Source organism: Sminthopsis crassicaudata, chromosome 2, assembly GCF_048593235.1.
Source record: "Sminthopsis crassicaudata isolate SCR6 chromosome 2, ASM4859323v1, whole genome shotgun sequence".
Taxonomy (NCBI): Eukaryota; Metazoa; Chordata; class Mammalia; order Dasyuromorphia; family Dasyuridae; genus Sminthopsis; species Sminthopsis crassicaudata.
The window spans coordinates 44,022,080-44,043,716 of NC_133618.1; the positions used below are offsets into that span (position 1 = coordinate 44,022,080).

At 34.9% G+C, this 21,637-nt stretch overlaps 1 protein-coding gene across 4 annotated transcripts in view; it reads right to left on the reverse strand.

Annotated features, from left to right (window-relative positions):
* LOC141554302 (polyamine-modulated factor 1-binding protein 1-like) overlaps positions 1 to 20,491 on the reverse strand; it is a 44,524-nt gene extending 24,033 nt beyond the window's left edge. For 2 of the 4 annotated variants that reach the window (XM_074286078.1, XM_074286077.1), the window contains exons 1-3: positions 20,363 to 20,469; positions 19,680 to 19,763; positions 4,278 to 4,430 (exon numbers count right to left, since the gene is read on the reverse strand). In XM_074286078.1, coding sequence (XP_074142179.1) covers positions 4,278 to 4,430; positions 19,680 to 19,742 — 216 coding nt within the window. In that variant the 5' untranslated portion in view covers positions 19,743 to 19,763; positions 20,363 to 20,469. Of the gene's footprint in view, positions 1 to 4,277; positions 4,431 to 19,679; positions 19,764 to 20,362 lie in introns of all 4 variants that reach the window. The other 2 variants (XM_074286080.1, XM_074286079.1) reach the window with 1 other exon arrangement.
* Positions 20,492 to 21,637: the final 1,146 nt, after the last annotated feature.

The window sequence follows — 21,637 nt, forward strand, 5'->3', positions numbered from 1 at the left end:
AAGAAAAGTATAATTGAAGGCATCATTGCATTTCCTGTTACTCTTTTGTTGTTGAAACATTTTCTTTCTATACAATGAAGATATGAATATTTTATAAGCTTTTATTTTGACCTCTAAATGGAGATCTGGAGAAATCAAGCAAGTTGGACATAATTTAATAGCAACTTGATTAGTGCTTAGAATAAAAATCACAGAGGTAGGCCACATTTCCAGAAGTCGTCTGGTCCAGAATGGGTCTCAGACAGGACTTGCATCCATCTCTAAGCCATGACTTCCTACAGGAACTGGTTCCCATGCAAAGCCAACCTAGTGGCCCTCTGATATCCAAATAGATTGGCTTTGTTGGCTCTAAATGGCTTTTGCTTCTTTTCTTTATGCTAGAGGACTTTCATTTGATTATGATTCATTTCAAAAGAAATTGGTCTGGTGTGATTTGCTTTTTGAAGATCCGTACTACCTGTTACCCCAGCAGTTTGTGCTTTTTCAGGATGATATTGATTTATGATTAGTTTTAGTATCTTTCCTGTTTTCCAAGTTAATTGTTCCCATAATTACCAGAAGTTTCCTTTCTGACCTTTTTGAAAAAAAACTGGAAAATACCATTTGCACTTTTCTAGTCCTTAGGGATTTATTTCATCATCTTCCTTTTTAACTTCTCAAAAATAACAGCAATTCCAGGAGAACACCTGCCAATTTCTTCATTGTGGTTCTATGTCATCAGATCTTCTGATTTGCTTATATCTTAACTTTTAAAAAGATTCAAACCATTCTTCCTGCCGTTCCTTCATAGGGAGTAAATTTTCTGGTTATTTGATCTCAGTTTATTTAAGACAGAACTAAAAAATTACTGCCTTTTTGCAGACATTGTTATCAGTTTTCCTTCCTAATATCTGATCTTTTCCTTGTAGCTCTTCTTTTGCCTCCTAACACTAAATAATGTTTATTTGTTACCCTTTGTGTTTCTTGCAAGGTGCATCTTCTGCCCTTTACAATGAAGCTTATCTTCATACCTGTATAAAGAACTGCTTTTTATAAAGCATCCGTGGAATAGGTTTTGCTCTTTAGATTTTCCTACAAAAGTTTACTTCCTTGAATTTCATTTTTCCTAGTTTGCTCATTTTTCTATTTTCATCCCTGTATGTTACAAATGATATCAACTTGTCATCACCTCTGCTGAGGTCTATTTGCCTCTTTTAGTCCTCAATAAATTTCTGCATTTTAAGAACCAAAGCCAAAAAGGCATCTGCTCTAATTTATTCTTCTAAATTTCACGTTGATATCTTGTCCTCAAGACACTCCAATTAATGAAGTGACGGTATGTATACTGCTAACATCATTTCTTTTTCTGGTGGACATCTAAGCAAAGAAAGTCTCCTGTTAATCATCAGGCCCAAAGAGGTTCTGGGAAATTCTGTGAAGAAAGCTTCATTCATCCTCTTTTCCTGGTTAAGCATCTCCTTATTACACTATCTACTTTATAATTGAGTAGAGCATAGAATTTCAGAGTTGGAAGATACCTTTTAGGTTATCTAGGTCAACCCCTTCCTGAAGCGTATATAGCTTATGGACAAGGAGAGAAGATAAGTTGTCAAGTCAGCAAAACAAATAATGGATGTTTGTTGAAAGAAAATTCAAAACCATTTATTTTAAAAATCCAGTCGACAGCTTTTCATCTCTAGCTGATGCTCAGAGACTCTATTGACTTCTGAGCTTGGGAGTCTCTGAAAATACTGCTTTCCTTCCCTCCCTCCCATCCTTTCTGAATGACTTGTATTCTTACCAACTTAGCATTTAGTCAAACGCTATTCCATTAGGGCTCAGTTTTCTATTGAAGATGTTGTGAGCTCAAGATAAAACCTCCAGATTCTCCTGTTTATTTCCCCTGAAATTTGCACTTATCTTTTTTTGCTTCTGAGCTCACCTCATTAGTCTTTCCTAACTTTAGTTTCTACCGGAGAGAGAAGATCTATAGGAAAACCCTTGGTCATATGTGTATGTGGCTTTCAGAATGGAGGCCTGTCAGTGTAGGTTTGTGCTCCCAAATAAACAGAGGAGAAAGGAAGGGAGGGAGTTGTGGCAGTTGCCATGATTACATATCTGTAGAAGATGACAGGATGAATACAAGTCTATATCTAACTATTTGTGCTTACATGGGAAGCAATTTAAATTCTGCTGTAAGTGCTGGAAAGAACCAGGAATGCTTTGACTGTAGTTTCATGCTGTTGGATCATCTTCCAGGCAATTAGAATAAGGGAAATGCTGGGCGTATGGACAGAGAGCTGCAGGGGCTCTTGGTCACATGATTCTCCCTGTCTCAGAAGAGAATTGCTTAATAAGTAAAACTCACTGCAGCAATATGAAAATCTCTCCCTACATCTGGCAGAGGAATCTAGATATAATTGTGGAACCGAGGGTAATATTAATAGAAAAGGAAATTAAGTTCATATCCTTTCTCAAACCCTTTTAGGAAAACTGAAGGGTTTCTCCTATAACTGGTACTCTCTGGGAAAAGAGTGGAAATGCTCAATTGGCTGAAGTAGAAATGTTTGTGTTAGCAAGATTTCCAGAGCATTGCAGACCAGCAATTTTTCATCTCTTCATTTTGGTGGCAAGTGCTTTGGTCTGTCTAACATACAATTAAAGACAAGCAGAAACTTTATGACAACTCTAAGGACCCAGTTATTGATAAGATGGCAAAACAGAGTGTAACTTTAAGATTCAGCCATAGGTCCATGTGATCAACATCCCCTCCAAGTTTCCCAATAATTCAAAACCAAAGTGATAAAGGCAAATAAGCAATTCGGAGAAAATGAAACTTGGAGACATAGCCAATGTGTCACCAAGGGATTTGTTTATCTTGAGCATGATTATTTGTCATAAAGGCTTTGCTTTTTTTTGCTGATTTTTTTTTCCCTGTGGGGTAAATGGGAAGGGAGGCAGACTAGGGATAGGGCATTTTTAAAAAAATGAAAAAGAAAAGAAAGAAAAGATCATTGGTATATATTTTAAAAAAATAGTAAGAGAACATAAAGGAAGCCAGAAAAAAAGCATAGATAAACAGGACAGATTAAAGGCTATGAGTTGAATTTATTGTACACATGAAAAAAACTAAGCTGTACATGACATATATTGATTCATGTATAACCTTTTTAAAAGTGTCTTTTATATATACATAGCTATCTCACACTAAGCTTAATAATCCTAAATTCACACCCTAACTTTATCCTTATATGGTATGTTATGTATGTATATGTTTATGCATACATACATAAACACATGCATATGTGTCTGTGTGTGTCAGTTTTATTTGTTGGTTTTATATTGTTTAGGTGTTTTTACTCATGTCTGACTCTTGGTGCCCTTTTTTTGGGGGGGATTTTCTTGGCAAAGCTACTAGAATGCTTTGCCATTTTCTTCTCAGGTCAATTTACAGATGAGGAAACTGAGGCAAACAGGGTTAAGTGACTTGTCCAGGATAACCGACAGCTAGAAAGTGTGTTGAGGCCAGTTTTGAATTCAGATCTTCCTGATTCCAGACCTGACATCCTATTCACTGTTCCATCCAGCTGCCAAAAAAATATAAGGAAACCTTTAAAAAATACCAGTCTTGGAGAGGTGAAATATGGTCCTCAAAATTCTCCCAAACAATTTGTTTGGTACCTGGTTCCACCAGTTGTGCTTGTATAAATTTGAAGACTGTCTGATGGTCTTTTAAAAGATTGGCCCCAAAGACTCCAAAGAGATTAGGATTCTCAGCCTGAAATAAAATCACCTAGATTGATTGCTACATTGTCTGGACCATTAGAAGTAGCTCATTATGAAAGGTACTTGCAGGATGATCAGATCAGGGCATCCTTGCTATTGCAACCCAGGCAGGATATAGTGTGCTAATGGTACAAGAGGTTGCTTCTGATTAGGTGGGAGTGTTTGTATTTTTGTGACTTGTTTAGAAGATTTGTAAAAAACAGTTAGGATAAAGAGACTATATAGCAGGCAGAAGGTCTGCAGTGTAGCCCATGGGAAAGCCTGGACAAGAAAACAGTTAGATTTCAGTTGTTCTAGATGTATTTGATGTAGGAGATGGACAGTAGAATATTAGACTGGAAATTCCTGAGGGTATTTTTGTTGTTGTGTTCCCGGAATTTAGCATGGAGCTTTACACAGAATAGACACGTATATATACACACATATACATACATACATGTATATATATGTTCTAGCATTCTTTTTGTCACAGGCAAGACTCAGTCTTCCCCTGTGGTGGCAGGGGTCCTTACCAGGCTTATATTGCTTTCCATCTCATGAATGGAGAGCTCCTCCACTTCCAAGGTCCTTCCTTGGTTCCTGCAGATTTCATGTAGAGTTTGTATATCACTTTGCAGAGACCACAACTTGCTGTTCAGGCTGCTCATCAATCTGTCTCTGTCCAACTAGGCAGGCAGATGACAAAAAGAAAAAGTTGGGTGTAAACTGATGAGAAAATGCTTCCTTCAGTTTGCTTAGAGAGGTAGGGGAGATGGGGAGGGCAGTGTTTTTCTATTAGAGAATCATAGAATCTCAGAAGTGGAAGGACTCTCAGGAATCACAAAAATCTTGGCTTATCAAGACAGGAATTGCCTCTATGATCCCAACAAAAAATCATACAACTGCACTCTAGGGAGGAGGAACACACTACACCTCAAAACAACTCATTTTACTTTTGGACAATTCAAATTTTCTCCTTTTGCATTGAATCTGAAGCTGTCTCCTGGCAGCTCCCCCTTTTTCTTCTTTCCTTACTCCCACCTAAGTCTTCTCTTCTCCAGGCCACATATTCTCAGTTCCTTCAATTGATTCTAACATGGAATGACCTTGAGACTTCACCATCTTAATGATCTTCCCCCAGATGCTCTCCAGTATATTTGTCTTAAAATGAGATAGAATTGATCACAGTATTTTAGGAATATTCTCATCAGGGAAGAAAAAAGTAGATCTATAATAATAGTGATTATACTATACTATAATATATATTATAATATGCTATAATACTATAATAACAATAGTAATGATTGGTATTTCTATAGCATCTATATACATGATCTTATTTGAATTTTACAACTTTTTGAGTTAGGTGATCTAAGTATTTTATTCCCAATTTGCAGATGCAAAAACTGAGGCTTTGAGAAGTTAATGATTTATAATGGTCACCTACCTGGTAGCAATTGTGAAAGATGGGTTTTGATTTGTGGTACCTCCTAATTGAAAGTCTAGCATTCTTTTTCCTATTTCATGTGTTCTTTTACACTTTCCCTAGCTCCAGAAATTGTCTCTTTAAATGAATTTCAAGATTGCGTTATTTTTAGCCACCATATTACATTATTCACTCATAATATTCACTAAAAACCTTAGACTTTTTTTCATATGAATTATGATCTAGCCATCACTCAACTCTTCCATCTCATACTTGTGAAGTTTTTTGAACCCCAGGATAGGGTTTTTTGCCTTAATTTCTCAACTTATTAACCCAACAGAGCAATGGTTCAATGTTCTAACCTCTCAGGATCTTTTGGGATCTAGAATTTGTCATGTATTATGTTAGGTATCTCTCAGCTTTGAGTCATATAGTGTAATTGACAAGATCATAAATCTAGTATCTAAATCATTGATAAAGCTAAAAATGTACACACAGATCAAGTGCTCTGCTAGATATTTCAAGTTGACGTTGAATATTGTGTGTTTATGTGTGTGTATATGTGACTCTGTCTCTCTCTCTCTCCCTCTCTCTTTCTCTCTCTCTCTCTCTCTTTCTCTCTCTCTCTCTCTCTCTCTCTCTCTCTCTCTCTCTCTCTCTCTCTCTCTCTCTCTCTCTCACTTTGCCTCTCTGTCTCTCTCTGTGTCTCTGAGTATCTATCTCTCACACATACAAACACACACACACATTGCATCTAGGCATTTTAGTCTTACGTTTACACTGGACTAACTTATCCAAAAGACATTATATGTCATGTACTATGACTTGAAGCAAGGCAAGTAAGCCATGAGGTCTAGGGGAGGAAAAAACAGACTCTGAACATTTGGGACAGACAATGAAAATACGCTGAATTGAAAGAGAGAGCATCTTGTGGGTGAGGAAAAGGAGGGAAATGTGTCTGGATCATAATGTGTGTGTGTGGGAGTAAGAATCTTGTTGTAAGAAGATTGGAAAGGTAAAAAGGGAGCAGATTGTTGAAGGGCTTTGAAAGCCAAGGAAAATATTTGTTTGATCCTAGAGGTAAGAGGAGCCAAGGGAGATTAAATAGGAAGGTGACATGGTCAGATCTAAAATTAAGGAAGATGATGCTGATTGCTTGGGATAGAATGGATTGGAGAAGTGAGAAACTTGAGACCAACCTGAAGGTCAGTGCAACTGTCTTAGGCATAAGGTGAAAAGGCTCTTACAGTGTGATAGCGTCAGAAGGGAGAAGAAGGCTAGACAAGAGATTTTGAAGGGAGAATTTACAAGACTTGGCCACAGATTCAACATGATAGGGGAATCAGGTGACTGGGTGATTGGGAGAATAGTAGTGCCATATACTTCTATAAAGTAACATAGGTCATCTGAATGGCATAATACTAAAATCCTATATTAATTAAGATAGTATCAATGTTTAATTATATTGGCGTGATTTAATTATGAACAGAAAACATTGCTCTAATTATTTGTTCTTATTTCTATAAAGAATATTTTTATAAATTCCAGATATTTTATGCACTTTGTTGTTATTTTGAAAGTATTTTCACTTCATGTAATTTTCTACTGATTCTTATTAGTAATGTTCAGAAATGCTAATGATTTTATGGGCTTATTTTGTGTCCTGTTTCTTTCCTGAAATTATTAATGATTCTGATTAGTTTATTCACTGATTTTTTTGAGAGTTTCTTAAGTAAATCATCTATTAATAGGAATAATTTTTCTCTTCTTTATTGAGATTCATATTTTTAATTTTTATCATCTATTTTTAGGACTATGTCAAACAAAAAGAATAAACACAAATGCTTTATTTCTGTACTTATTTGAAAAACTTTTAATATTTTTATTACAAATAAGATAGCTTTTAGTTTCATTTATCTCTTCTTTTGACTAGTATCAAGGAAAATACCTTATATGCGTATGCATTTTAGAATTTTTTATAGTAATAGATGCTATATTTTGTCAAGAGCTTTCTTTCATTTTTTTTTGGCTGCTGTTCCATGTATATTGATACAACCATGGTTTTGGGTTCTTTTTTGTTGTTTCTAGGTTTAATGATGCTGATTATTTTCCTAAATGTTGAACCATCCTTTATGGAATGAACTATAATAGTGGAGGGCCATTTTGAATTTTTAGGAAAATATTGTAATTTTTATGGTAAAGATTTTATTTAATTTTTTGTATCAATATTTGTTATTGAAATTGGAATAAAGTTTTCTTTCCCTGCTTTATTTCTCCATGTTTTAGATATTATAATCACATTAGTTCTATAAAAGGAGTCTGGAAGACCTTCTTTCTCTATTCCTGAAAATAATTTTTGTAGTGATTAGTTCTTTTTTGAACATTTGATAGAATTAAAATAAAATGATTAAATATTAAATAAAAATTAAATTAAATCCATCTGCACAAAAATTTTATCCTTCAGTTTTTCTTTTCAGCTTGTTCAATTTCTCTTTCTGAGACTAGAAGGTTAAACATTTCCACTTTTTTGTTTGGTAAGTTTAGATATTTAGATTTTTGAAGAAACTCATAAATTTCCTTTGAATTTCTTTAATGTATTGTTAAAATAATTTGTTCTTACATTATAGTCACTTCTGGAAATATCTTTGCCCACAAAAAAAGATTAATTCCTTCCTTGCAACAAAAAACAATTAACCAAAAAATGCCTAATGCAATTCCATATCTGATAATGTATTAAGGATTCTGCCCTAGAAGTCTTTTGCTTCATTACTAAAAGGCATGAATTTCCTTTTACTTTGGCTGACATGTAATTTGGAATAGTAGTTTCTGATAATTCACTTTATTTCCTATCTATTCATTATGAATTCACTTTGCTCATTTTTGATTTTGCTAATTTGGTTTTCTTCTTTTTAAAGTTGTTAGCTAATGGTTTATTGATTTTGTTAGTCTTTTCAAAAAGACATCTCTTAGTTTTGTTTTTCAACTCTATAATCTTTTCATTTGTTATTTTCCTCTCTCTTCTAATTTTTAATATCCCCTACTTGAGTTTATTTTGAAGTTTTAAATTTATGTCTTAGTTATTTAAAACTGCACGCTACAGTTATATGTTTATTCTCTATTTTGTAATTATCATTTCAGAGAAATAAATTTTTCTTCAGAAAATTTATTGACTTATATGCTATAAATTTAAGTATGATGCCATGGGTTTTTTTTTTAAACAAAATTGTATGATATTTTTACAAAGTTAAATCTGTTTTTAACCTCCTTCATTTAGATCTAGCTCATTTGTTCCTCTTTCCTTTGCTAATTAGTATTTTCATGTAATTTTCATCATGAAATTGTAATGATAAATTTGTTATTTCTTCCTTTTTATATTTATTTATAGTCTAAATATGCTTGTGTGAATTTAGTAATATTATTTAATTCTTAGGGTCTCAGTTTGCTCATCAATAAAATTAGGGGATTCTATGGTCCAGTTCCAAATCAATGACCTATGATTTTTAATTAAGTGACTCTGTGGATAGAACACTAGGCCTTGAGTTAGGAAGATCTGAGTTTATATGTGGATTCAGACACTTACTAGCTTAGTAACCTGGGTTTTCATTTATTCATGAAACCAATATTTATGATTTGATTTCTTATTCATTCCTTTATCTCTTTTAGATTTTTTGGGAAGTTTAAATCATTCACATTTAGGGTTAAAATACTATATTTTCTTTCATTAAATTATTTTACATCTTTAAACAAGCATTTAGTCTCTTAGATTTTTTTTCTTAAGTTTGTTTTGCTTATATGAACTATGACTTTATATAACATTTCATACCTTATACAAAGCTATGACCTTGATTACCCCCTCCCAACTCTCCTATCAAACTCTCCTTCCCTTATCCTTGCCTATTCCCAAATTCCTTGAGATTTGTATTCTATTAATTAAAAAAAAAATTTCCCTTAATTTTTTTTTTTTTGAGAAGAGCCAGGAAAAATACATGTAAAAGTAGAAGGGGGCTGGGTTATAAAGGACTTGGAACACCAAATAGTATTTAGTGTTTGATCTTGTAGGTGACAGGGAGCCGCTTGAGTTTATTAAGTAGAAAGGGTATGACATGATCAGACCTGAACTTTAGGAAAATCACTTTGGTGATTATATGGAGAATGGATTGACATAATATTTGAAGCAGGCTGAGTTACCATTAATCTATTGCAATAATCTAAGTGTGAAGTGATGAGGGCCTACACTGGAATGATGGAGGTGCTAGAGAAAAGAGAGGAGTTTAGCGACAGATTGGATATTGGGACACGGTGACAGAGAGTAAGGAATTAAGGATGATATTGAGGTCAAAAGCCTAGGAGATTGGGAGGATGGTGATACCTTCAATAATAATATAGAAGTTTAGAAGGGGGGAGGCAAGGCTTAGGGGGAAAGTTGAGTTACATTTTGGACAAATTGAATTTAACCAGCATCCAGTCTGAGATGCCTAAAATGAAGTTGAAGATGGGAAACTAGATGTCAGCAGAGAGGTTAGGGCAGGATTGATATATAAGATGATAATTAAATCCATGAGAGCAAATGAGGTTATTAGAGGGAGAACTTGAGGGCCTTCCTGCCTAGCTTCCATTCAAAAACCCTAGCTACTTAGATAAGGACTATGTGACAAAATTAGGGAGTTGGACAGTAGTATGGAAGAAATTAGATTTAGACCAAAATATCAAAAGATAATTTTGATTATATAAAATTTAAAAAGTTTTTCATAAATCTAAGAAAATTAAAATTAAAAGGGTAATAATTAATGGGAAAAAATAACTTTGCACCAAGTTGTCTGATAAAAGTCTTTTTTCCAAGATACAGAATGCCTCGAAAGTCTTTTGAGCAAATATAAAAATCTGTTTAGCATTGAAAACTCTTATTCCCCATCATGCATTCTTTAAATTAGCAACTTTGGTGTCTGCTGTTCCACTCCTCTTGGTAGCAGTCATTTTCTCTGCCATTTCCCATGTCTGGAATGCTCTCCCTCTTTATTTCTACCTGAATTCCTTTATGTGTCTCCTTAAATTTTGTCTTCTACTGAAAGCTTTTCCCAACTCCTCTTTATCCCTAGAGTCTTTTGGACCACCTTATATAAAAATTTTATAAGAGCAATTCTCTAATTGATAAATGGCCTAAGAACATGAACAGGTAATTCTCAAGGAGGAAAATGTCCTCAGGCTATCTATAGTCACATGAAAAAAATGTTCTAAATCACTGCTAATTAGAAAAATTAAATTAAAGCAATTTCCCAAGATTCTACCTCATACTCATCAGAGTAGCAAAGATGACAAAAGAAAAAATGATTATTGTTGGAAGGACTGTGGGAAAATAGGCACTTTCCTATTGCACTGCTATTGGAGCTGTGAATGGATACACCCAATATGGAAACAATTTGGAATTACTTACAAAAAGTTACTAAATAATATATTTTCTTTCTGTCAGTGATACCACTTCTAGGTATATGTCCAAAAGAGAAAAGATCGTATATGTGCAAAAATATTGATAGCAGCTCTTTTTGTGATGGCAAAGGGATGTGGAAAACAAGGGGATGCCAATCAACTGAGGACTGACTAAGTCATGGTACATGAATGTTATATAGTATTATTGGGCTAGAAGGAATGAAGAAATAGAGGATTTCAAAAAGACATTGGAAGATGTCTTTCTATTAGCAGAACTAGAATAACAACATATATGTATATGTATAACATCAGTTTAACAGAAATGAACAATTTAGAGAATTTTTATAACATGAAGAATGAAATGAACAAAACTAGGGGAAAAATTTAAACAATAACAATGGCACTGTAAAGACAAGCAACTTTGAAATCTGTAGGAATTATGATCAATTCAATGACCATTCATTATTCCAGAGGACCAATGATGAAAAATGCCATCCACATCAGGTGGATTGATTTAGGGTGAAGAATGAGAAGTATATATTTTGTTGTTGCTGTTTAATTGTTTCAATCACGACCAATTCTTTGTGACCCCATTTGGGGTTTTCTTGGCAAAGATACTTGCCATTTCCTCGTTTAGCTCATCTTACAGATGAGGAAATTGAGAGGGTGAGGATTAAGTGAATTGCCCAGAGTCAAATAGCTAGTGTCTGAGGCCACATTTGAATGCAGGTTTTCTTGATTCTAGGTTAGTACTCTATTCAGTGCAATATGTCTCTCTATAGCCACCATGGAAATTTGATTTGTTTGGCTATGTAGATTTGTTATTTTAAAAAGTTTTTCTTTTCTCTCTTTTTTTTTTTTTTATCATTTTTTCTACTGGGGTGGGGAATGGGAGGGATAAAAAATAGATTTCTGCCTATTTAAAAAAATTAGAAAGAGGAATGCTGCATTTGTGAAATATTGCATGCACTTTTAGATGGGATAACTATATTATTAATTTTACTTTTTTCCCCACTTTGTTACAAGCAATCTCTTACAAGGTAAGACTGAGTTGTAAATGTTTGTAATATAAAAATTAAACACATTAGTAAATCTTAAAAAAATTTTAATGGCATTTATTTGTAGTGCCCTTTCCAAAGGATGCAAATTTAGTTGAATTCTTTTCTTACTCTTTTCTCCTTCTAGGACATTTTAGAGTTCAGTCTTTCATTTATGGGATTGCATTTATATATTGTTTATATGACCACTATCTAAGGGGACTTCTGAGAATCAAAAGCTTAATTTTCTCCTATTAATACAATTATAGATCTTTCTCTTACTCTATTTTCCTCCTCTTCCTCCTCCTCTCTCTTTGACTCTTAAGAGCCTAATTTTGAGGAATATCAATTCATAAAGTAGGCTGTGGGTATAATGGGAGTGCTCCAGATTTGTAGATTCAATCCTATTCTTTTCCCTTTCCTTCACTACCTTTCTTTCTCTATGTCAGAATCCTTATTCTAGACCTCTGTGACTATCCACTCATCTTCTGAAATTTTTATTCCTAGAGACCCCAAATTAGAAAGGAAGTAGTAACAAGAAATGTCACCCTTGTTTAATTAACACATTTTTTTTTTTTCTGGGATGCTCAACACCCGTATTCATTGCCAGATTCCTATAATATCTTTCTATTTTTAAAGGAAAGTGATTCTGGAGTCTTTCCCCTCTGTAGATGGAATTTTATTCCTTGATTGTGGACATGGTAAAAAACACTCTGTCCTGACTCTCACAAAGCCTCCATAATAGGGCAAATAATTAAAAAAAACACTTCTCATCTTGTGTTAAAAAAAAAAAATCACCTCTCGTCAGATGATGGTACTTTTCTGAGTCTTTATGGTCCCATGTTCATCTCAGAGATTTTCCTTTGTACTATTCTAGCTGCCTTCATTTTGATTTATTAATGAAGAAACATATTTTATTTATCTCACAGTTATTATCATTTAATCCTTCCTTTCTCTTGAAAATTTTTTTACACTCCTTCACTCCTCACCTTTCCCCTTTTGGCCTTTTTATTCTTTGCCCACAGGTATTGTCTGGGACATTAATAAATGCTTGTTGGATTGGATCAGATTTAACTTTTACTTTCTGTTCCAATGATTTGGGCAATTTTCTTGTATTATTTACTAAAGACCTATGATCTTCAGATTATCTCTTTGTATCCTTCTATATTCAAGCTCAATAGCTTTATATTAAACAACCCTCATGTCTTCTTCCAATCTTGTAACATTTGATTTCTTATTCTGTATTTTCATACCCTAAATCTACAACTTTCTTTTTTAGAGATACTACTGCTCTTCTGAACCTGGAGGTTCTTATAATCACTCTTGTAATTTTGATGGATCTCAAGATTAGAATATTTTCCCTTTCCTTGAAGGTTGTCAACTTGATTTCCTTTACTTTGAACTATTTATTCTTATATGTTATTGTACACATATGTAGCCTATATAAAATTGCTTATTGAGGGAGGTGAGAGAGGGAAGAAGAAAATTTGGAACTCAAAATAAAAAAAAAAATGAATGCTAAAAATTGTCTTTACATGGAATTGGAAAAAATATTACTTAAGAAGAAAAAAGAATATGGTTATTCATTGTATTGGCTTTCTTGACTGTTTGCTTTGTCTTTATCCATATTTTCCGAGTTTCTTTCATAATGCTCTTTGGGTACATTAGGTTATTACTGGAAGCCCCTTTAATTCTGTTGTAGTTAACTAAAATTAGCTCAATATCTTTGGGACCTTTTCAAATCTACCACTAAATATTCTCTCTAGAACACTGGAAATTATGAACTCTGTGACTGCTACCTGCATTTGTCTACTGCTTCACTCTTAAGATTATTCACACTTTCTACTATGCTTGCTGGATTATTATTCATAGGCAGCAAACTTGCTTTCATCTTAAATCTTTTCCTTTTCCTTTCCCATTCTTTCCATCTTCTGGCTTTTCTCTTGATGACATAGACTACCTAGTTGTTCATTTCCCTCTACTCACTGATGAAGGTGGAGGAGTTGGACTATTTCCTGTTCCTTGTTGCTACTTCAGGTTCTCTTTCTACTGTCATTACTCAGTAACCTCTCTTCCTTTGAAGTACCTTCAGTTTCTGTCACTTAATCAAAATGCTGGTTGCTACTTGTCTACCTACTTTTTCTTTTTTTTTTTCAAAGCGCAAATCTTGTACTATTGGTTTTTGACCTAAAAACAGGTTTTTAGGGTAGAGAGGTTGAAAGATCACCATTTTAGTCTGAACTTTCATTGCACAGATGAGGAAACTGAGATGGAATAATTGGCACAGGAACTCAGAGTTGGAAGGGAAAAACTTGTACTTCTCAAAGTCAGTGCCTGGTTGATAGTCTTTCTCTCTTTTCCAACTCCTGTACTCATACTTAATGAAAATTCAGCATACATACTGATATCCCCTCTAAATACTCTAATATCACAATTCCTCAATTTTCTCATATCCTATGACCTACTTCTCTATCTACTTCAGTGATACACACCCACACACACAGAATCACACTCCTTATTTTGCTATCACCCAAAAATGCATTACTTCTACATTCATGAATTCTGAAATTCCCATATCTGTTTGCAATCTGTTTACATCCTCCCTCTCCTTCGGTTTTGTAATCTCAACTCTTCTTCTTCAATGTGACCTCAATCCTTCTATCAGTTATTTCCAAGGTCACCATCTCTAATTAGTTATATTCTCCTACTTTTTCCATCTTGACTCCTTGGTAAACAGGCTCAACTCTACATTATCTTCTTCTCTGGGGACTCATGCTCTTCTTTTATCAATGATCTTGCCTTGCCACGCCTCAATCTTAAATTGCTTTCACCAGCCCCTTCTTTATTCTTACTAATCTGTTGCTAGATAAAACTGGAAAGAATCATGAAACCATGATGACTGGGTCCACTGGAAATTTGTTATATACAATTTTCACTGAACTCTCATTGCTGCAAGATAAATCTTTTACACTTCTTGCATAAACTCATAATCCATCTATGCCTTTAATGTCAAGACAAGGGGATACTCTGTGTTTCCTTAGACATGTGTAGGAAGCTTGGTGCCTTAGGTGCATACAGGTGGTGTTATGAAAGGATTTCTCACTGTCATACTACAGAAGAAAAGAAAATTTAATATAATTAAGACACTTCATACCACTCAGTGCTTTATGAATATAAAAGTGCTTTCATACATATTGTCTGATCTGATCTCTCAATCATCCTACAATCTAAACTGAACAGGCAGATGTCATTCACTTATTCTCACTTAACAGAAGAGAAAACTGAATCAAGTGAAAGTCATTTGGCCTTGAGATTTCCCAGAAATGCTGCTGTCCCAGCTGATTGATTCCCTTGTTGCCATTTAGTACCTGAGGGTTTTTTTTTTAAATCATCTTAAGGTTTAATTAGGTTAACAGCATAGCTTTGCCATTAAAAGAATTCTACCATTTCAAGACTCTCTACCCCCCTCCTTTACTTCCTGTTCCTTGTTCTTCACTTTCAGAAGGATTCTATTGGATGGCCTAGCCTCAAGCATGTAATTACAATAAAGACAATTACCATGCATTAGTTTATACAGAGTATGTATAGCAATTGCAAGAGCTGGAGTAGAAAGATGGGTTTTTCCCTCTGGAACAAAAATGTTACAACTAGGAGTAGATTTCTATTCCTACCCATTAAAGTCCCACACAATAATGTTTTTATGCTATCTCACTTGAGACAACAATCTTGAGAAGTCCCTTCCAATTCCAACTCCATGATTTGGAATTATATCTAGTCTAGCACTCCATAGATTCTACATAAAAGACTTACAATGCATAAACAACACTTCCTTAGCAAAGAGGCTGATTATTTGAAAAATACCTTTCAGTTGGGGGATCACACATCTTGTGCTATTGGTTGTTGAGCTAAAAATAGGATTTAGGGCAGAGAAGTTGAAAGACCACCATTTTAGCCTGAACTTTCGTTTCACAGATTAGGAAACTGAGATAGAGTGATTGGTACAGGAGCTCAGAGTTGGAAGGGAAAAATTTGCATTTGAACATGAAAAACTCTACTGTCTCTCTCTTCTAACAACCAAATGACTTTTGCTTGAAGACTTTGGTAGGGGAAGAGATTGCTACCATTTTCCTTTTGTATTATACTTAAATCTATCTCCCTGAAACTCCCACCCAATGCTCATAGTTCTTCCCTTTGGGCTCAAGCAGAATGAGACTAATCCTTTTTCTATAGCAAAGCCCTCTGATTACTTGAAGACAGCTAGCCTATCTATCTCTTCATCTCCCAACTCCCCATTCCTTAAATTTTCTCTTCCCCAGGCAGAACATCCTTAGTTTCATTAATTGAGCCTCATAGCATGAACTCAAGGCCCTTTTTTTGTCTTAGATTCCTTTTACTCTCCAGGTCATTAATGTTTTTCCTAAATTGGCATGGCCAAAACTGAATGCAATATTTTTAATGATATCTGATCAGGATATAGTATAAGTACAAAGGAACCATCATCTATCTCTTTTTCTGGATATTATCCTTTCCAATGAAGCTCAATATCCTATTATGTTTAGGGATTGCCATATTATTGTTGACTCCTGCTGAATTTACAATTCTCTAAAAACCTCAACATTTTCAGATGATCAGCCATCTAGGCCTCTCCCATCTTCAAGATGTGAAATTGATTTTTTTGAACCCAAAGGTAAGATTTTACATTGATATCTACTTAATTTTATGTTATTATATTTAGTTTAATATATTAGCCAAAGGGTTATTAACCTGGGGCCTAAGAATAGATATAATAATAATAATAATAATTAGCATTTACATATTATTTTAAGGTCTGCAAAATAATTTTTACAATTATTTCATTTGATTTTCACAACTTTAGGAAGTAGATGCTACTATTATTCCCACTTTATAGACAAAGAAACTGAACTATACAGAGGCCACACAATTAGGGAGTGTCTGAGGTTGGTTTAAAAATCAGGTCTTCCAGATTCCAAGTCTGGTGCTCTATCCACTGTTCTACCTTGCTTACTTAGATTTCAGGAAATCTGCGAATTTTCCCCTGAACTTTAACTGAAATTTATTACTTCCTTCAATGATTTAAAAACTTGATTCTGAGAAAGACTTCAACAGATTGCCTAAGGGGTCCATGACACAAAAACCCTTTTTTCCAGCTCTACCAATGGTAAGGTTAAATGATCTATTCTGCCCTGCTATACCAACTGTAGGGACCCAGACCCTTAGAGATAATACTGAAAGAACCAGTATAGATTTAATAGGGTTTGTTAGAGTAATTAGACGGTTTAGGAGTTTACGCATGAGACCTGGTCCTTATGGCAGGAAGACAGAATGGTGGATCTCCATGCCAACCCCAAGTCAGGCCAGATGTTATATAGAAACAGAACAAAGAAGGCCTATTGCCAGGGATGGTTCAAGGTCACATATAAGTTTTCCATAAAAACTTTGGTAAGTTTGGGTGTCTTTTGCTGTTTAAATTTACTTAAATTAGTTTACATTCCCTGTGGAGTCATAGGTCACATTTCTACTCTGGCTACTACTGTACAGAACCCCTGCACTAGTCTGCTGAGATCTCTTCTAGAAGGTTGCCATTTGATTTGAGAAGGATGCCATGCCTTCTTACCTGTCACAGAAAGAAGTATTAAATAGCATAAAGACTAAGGACAGTAGTCTGAAGCACTCCACTCCAGAGATTTCCTTCCAAGAAGATATCAAACCTGACTTGATCAACCATGGCTATTCTTTGGAACCAGCTATTCAAATATCTTTTGAATTATTTAATTTTTATTATTGAATAGCTCACATTGCTCCACGTGGTCCACAAGGCTGTCATGGTAGCAACTGGTAAGTGCCATGCTAACATTCAGGGAAAATGTATGCATAACATTTTCTTGTTTTAGCAGGGAAGTCGATAGGGTCTGAATTTAAATCTATGCCTCCTAATTCAAATTTAGTTCTATCTTGACTATACCACATTGTCTAACCGCTTTATAGATCTCATTGATCCATACAGCATCACATGGTAATTGTTCCAGATTAAGTAACTTTGACTCTAACAAAAAACAAACAGTCTGGGGGCTTCAGTAGGGCCAGCATACAAGTCTGTATAGTCTTTATATTCATTCATAGTTAATGAGTTATGAAATTAAAGTCATGGGGGCAGTTTATTAATCTGTCAAATGAAGATGGTGGCCTAGGTCTTTAAAATCACAATGACCAAACTGTAAATAGTATTTGAATTTCATGAGTAGGAACAAAAATGAGGAAATCAAGGAAGCTGCTTTCAAGGAATTCAGTTTTAACATGCCAGTTTTAGGTCAGCCAGTCAATAAGAAATTATTAAACCCTTAATTTATGTCAGACTTTAATACAAAGAAAAAAGCAAAATCACTTTCCCTGCCCTCAGAGAGTTTACATTCTGATGGAAGAGACAACAGCTTATTCTGCAGATGAGAAAATTGAGGCAAATAGGGTTAAGTGATTTGTCCAGGATCACACAACTAGTTAATTGTTTGAGACTAGATTTGACCTCAGGAAAATGAGTCTTCCTAATTCCAGATCTGGCACTAAATTAACTACCCTACCTAGCTGTTCACATACAATCTAATGTAGATGGAAGGAAGATACTAGCACCTGGTGGGGATTAGGAAGGCCTTCTATGGAAGGTAGATTTTGAGTCTTGAAGGAAGCCAGGAGATGGGGCGGAGGGAGAACAATGTATTAGGTCCCTACCATGAACAGCTTCACATTTGCAAGACTTCAATAAATGTTAGTATTTACTTATACCTTTTGACTCTAAAGGTTCAGAGCAGTTTCTTATAATAGAGAAAAACAAATGGAATAATACAGAATCACAGAATGTTAGTGTTGGTAAGGTTTCTTAGAGATTTTGAAGTCAAATCCTTTTTTAATATAGAAAAACTGAGATTGAAACAGTGACTTGTTTGACAGTAATAGAACTGGAAATCAGGTCTCCTGGTTCCCAGTTCAATATTCTTTCTGTTGTGATAGAAGGTGCTGAAAAAAATATAAGAAGGGAGGATAGCTGAATGGTGACCCTGATACTGTAGTGTCAATAAGCAGCAGAAATTATTTGCTTATATTCAACTGCTAGCCCTCTAATCAGCACTTTTATGTGCATTGGTGGTATACTTTTCTTCATAATCATGACTTCAAGATACTATCAGATTATAAAGGATCATTTGAATCATCAGAGAATGATTGAGTTAGATTCGGCATGTTTTTGGTATTAAGTATAGTTTATTGGACTCTAAAATTTAGAATTCAGAGATGTCAAATTTGACCTACAGGCTTTATGAGGTTTACAATACTTAGCCACAGTTAGACACACTGTCCCTTGATTCCAACATAGTGATGTTATTTTGCTCCTCTTTGAGAATGAAGGAAATCCAACTAACCAATCAACCTTTGTTATGTTCAACCACGTTCAGTCAAGAATCTGACTCTTTGTGACACTATTTGGAGTTTTTTTGGGCAGAGATACTAAAGTGGTACAATTTCCTTTTCCAGAGCATTTTTACAGATGAGGAAATGAAGGCAAACAGGGAGAAGTGACTTGTCCAGGGTCACACAGCTAGTCAGTGACTGAGGCCAGACTGGAACTCAGGAAGATGAGTCTTTTCAACATTCTGGCCTTACCCTCCATCCACTGTGCCATTTAGCTGCCTATTTAGCAGACTAAAGTCCAAATCAGGTTAAATTGTAATTTGGAAATATTTAATAAAACAAAAATTACAACAAAACATAGATAAGGTTAACATATTTTCTTAGTCAATATGTAGCCTACAGATTTTCTTATTTACAGTATGGTGACCTCAATTTGTATTTGAATTTGATACTACTGTTCCTATACTTGAGATACTTCCTAGTTATGATGGACAAGAGACCATTTCCTTAACTTGAGATACATACCAATCATGCCAACCAAGAGAGAATTTCCTATACTTGTGACTGTGATTGTTGAATTATGAAGAAAAGGCTCCAAATGAAATGAGGCAATATCTTTAGATCCTTACCGAATTCGTTGCTATCCTTATCTCTTCCTTGGTGGCCTGCAAGTCTCCTTTAATTTTAATCATATTCTGAATCTTGTCATGCACCTGAAAAAAATCCATGATTTGAGTAAGAAAATCACAAATTTATTCACCAAGAATTTGTAGGCTTTCATTCTCTCATCTGGATCTAGGATTCTTTCTCCATCTCTCTTTTCCTTCCTTCCTTCCTTCCTTCCTTCCTTCCTTCCTTCCTTCCTTCCTTCCTTCCTTCCTTCCTTCCTTCCTTCCTTCCTTCCTTCCTTCCTTCCTTCCTTCCTTCCTTCCTTCCTTCCTTCCTTCCTTCCTTCCTTCCTTCCTTCCTTCTGTAACTTGCCCAAGATCACATAGCTAGAAAGTGTTCTTCATGTTTATGGGTCACATCAAACATATCCCCAAATATTTTCAAAGTGCTTAATGTAAATGATTTCATGTGGTCCTCTTTAAATTGTGCAAGTATTATCACATCCAGTTTGAGGATCAGAACATCATTGTCTCAGCTGGGTTCACTAGTAGGTCACACCCTTGGTAAGGTGTAGTGCTGAGACTAGAACAGAGATAGATATTTGGATCCTGATTCAAGTACTTTTTCTGCTATGTAGTGTTGTTTCTCTACAAATTACATCTATAGTTTCTAAGACTAGATGAAATTTCCATCAGACACTTACCAGTGAGCTTAGTTCCAGAAGTGAGACCTAAAAGAATATTCACCCTATTTAAAAAAAAAAAAAACCAAACAAACAAACACCAAACAAACGCCTCACATCACCCACACTCTTACACAGGCTGAGATGAATAAAGAATATTGATGCTTCTGAGCTAAATACCTGGAATTTAGAATGTTTTCTGAGGTTGGATTCTGATCAGCGGCATTGTCTCCCCTCTTCTGAGAAGCAGATGCATTATGGGATTTGAGAGTAACTTTTGCTTGCCCAGGCCAAAGGCTATATAAGACATATAGTAGTGTGGAAACATTAGACAGGAATGAAAATACCTAGATTTGAAACTCTGCTCAACCAATAACTAGTCAGGTTATCTTAGACAAATTGCTTCCTGTCTGTATGCCCACTTCTCTCATTCATAAACTGAGTGAAGCAGATCAAACGATGATTTAAACCTTTTCTACTTCCCACATGCTAGTAATCTTTGAGCCTAAGATATTTCAGGAGGAAAACTTTTCAGTACTCGAGGTGAAAAAGAATTAGATGGGATGAAAGAATTATCATGGTGAAAATCACATTTTTTTCAAGACAAATTTTGCATTTTCTAGGAACTCATTCTAAAGTTAAATCTTCATCTACATCCCATGTAGCTTCTTTGTTCTAAAGTAAAGATGGAAGAATTTTCCATATTATAATATTCTCCTCCATATAACAAATATGCAGTTAGGTTTGCAAAAGTGCACAAGTTCATGAATTCACTTATTTCTTAAGTGAATCCCTTTTTCCCACAGAGATACTTCTACTGTTTCAGCTAGATGTTTCTATCTATGGGTTGGGGGCACATGCTAGAGACACAGGCTCAAGATTTCCTCCAAGCTCTCTTATGCCATTTAGGTTGTCCTTTTAATTCCACAAGAAATAATAACCATTTTGTTGTTGCTATTGTTCAGTTGAATTGACCTTTCATGACCCTATGGACCATATTGTCTGTGGAGTTTTATCAGCAAAGAGAATTTTTTTCTTCAGTGGATTAAGGCAGACAGAATTAAGGGACTTTCCCTGGATCACATAACTAGTGTTTAAGGCTCAATTTGAACTCAGGTATTTCTTGCTCCTGGCCTAGTGTTCTATCCTTTGTTGCCCACATAGCCAATCTCTGTAGAAATAATAGAGAACACAGATCTAGAGCTATAAATGACTTCAGAGGCCACCCAGCCCAACTTCCACATTTTACAGATGAGGAAACTGAGGTCTGGAGATGTCATGTCACTAGCCTAAGGT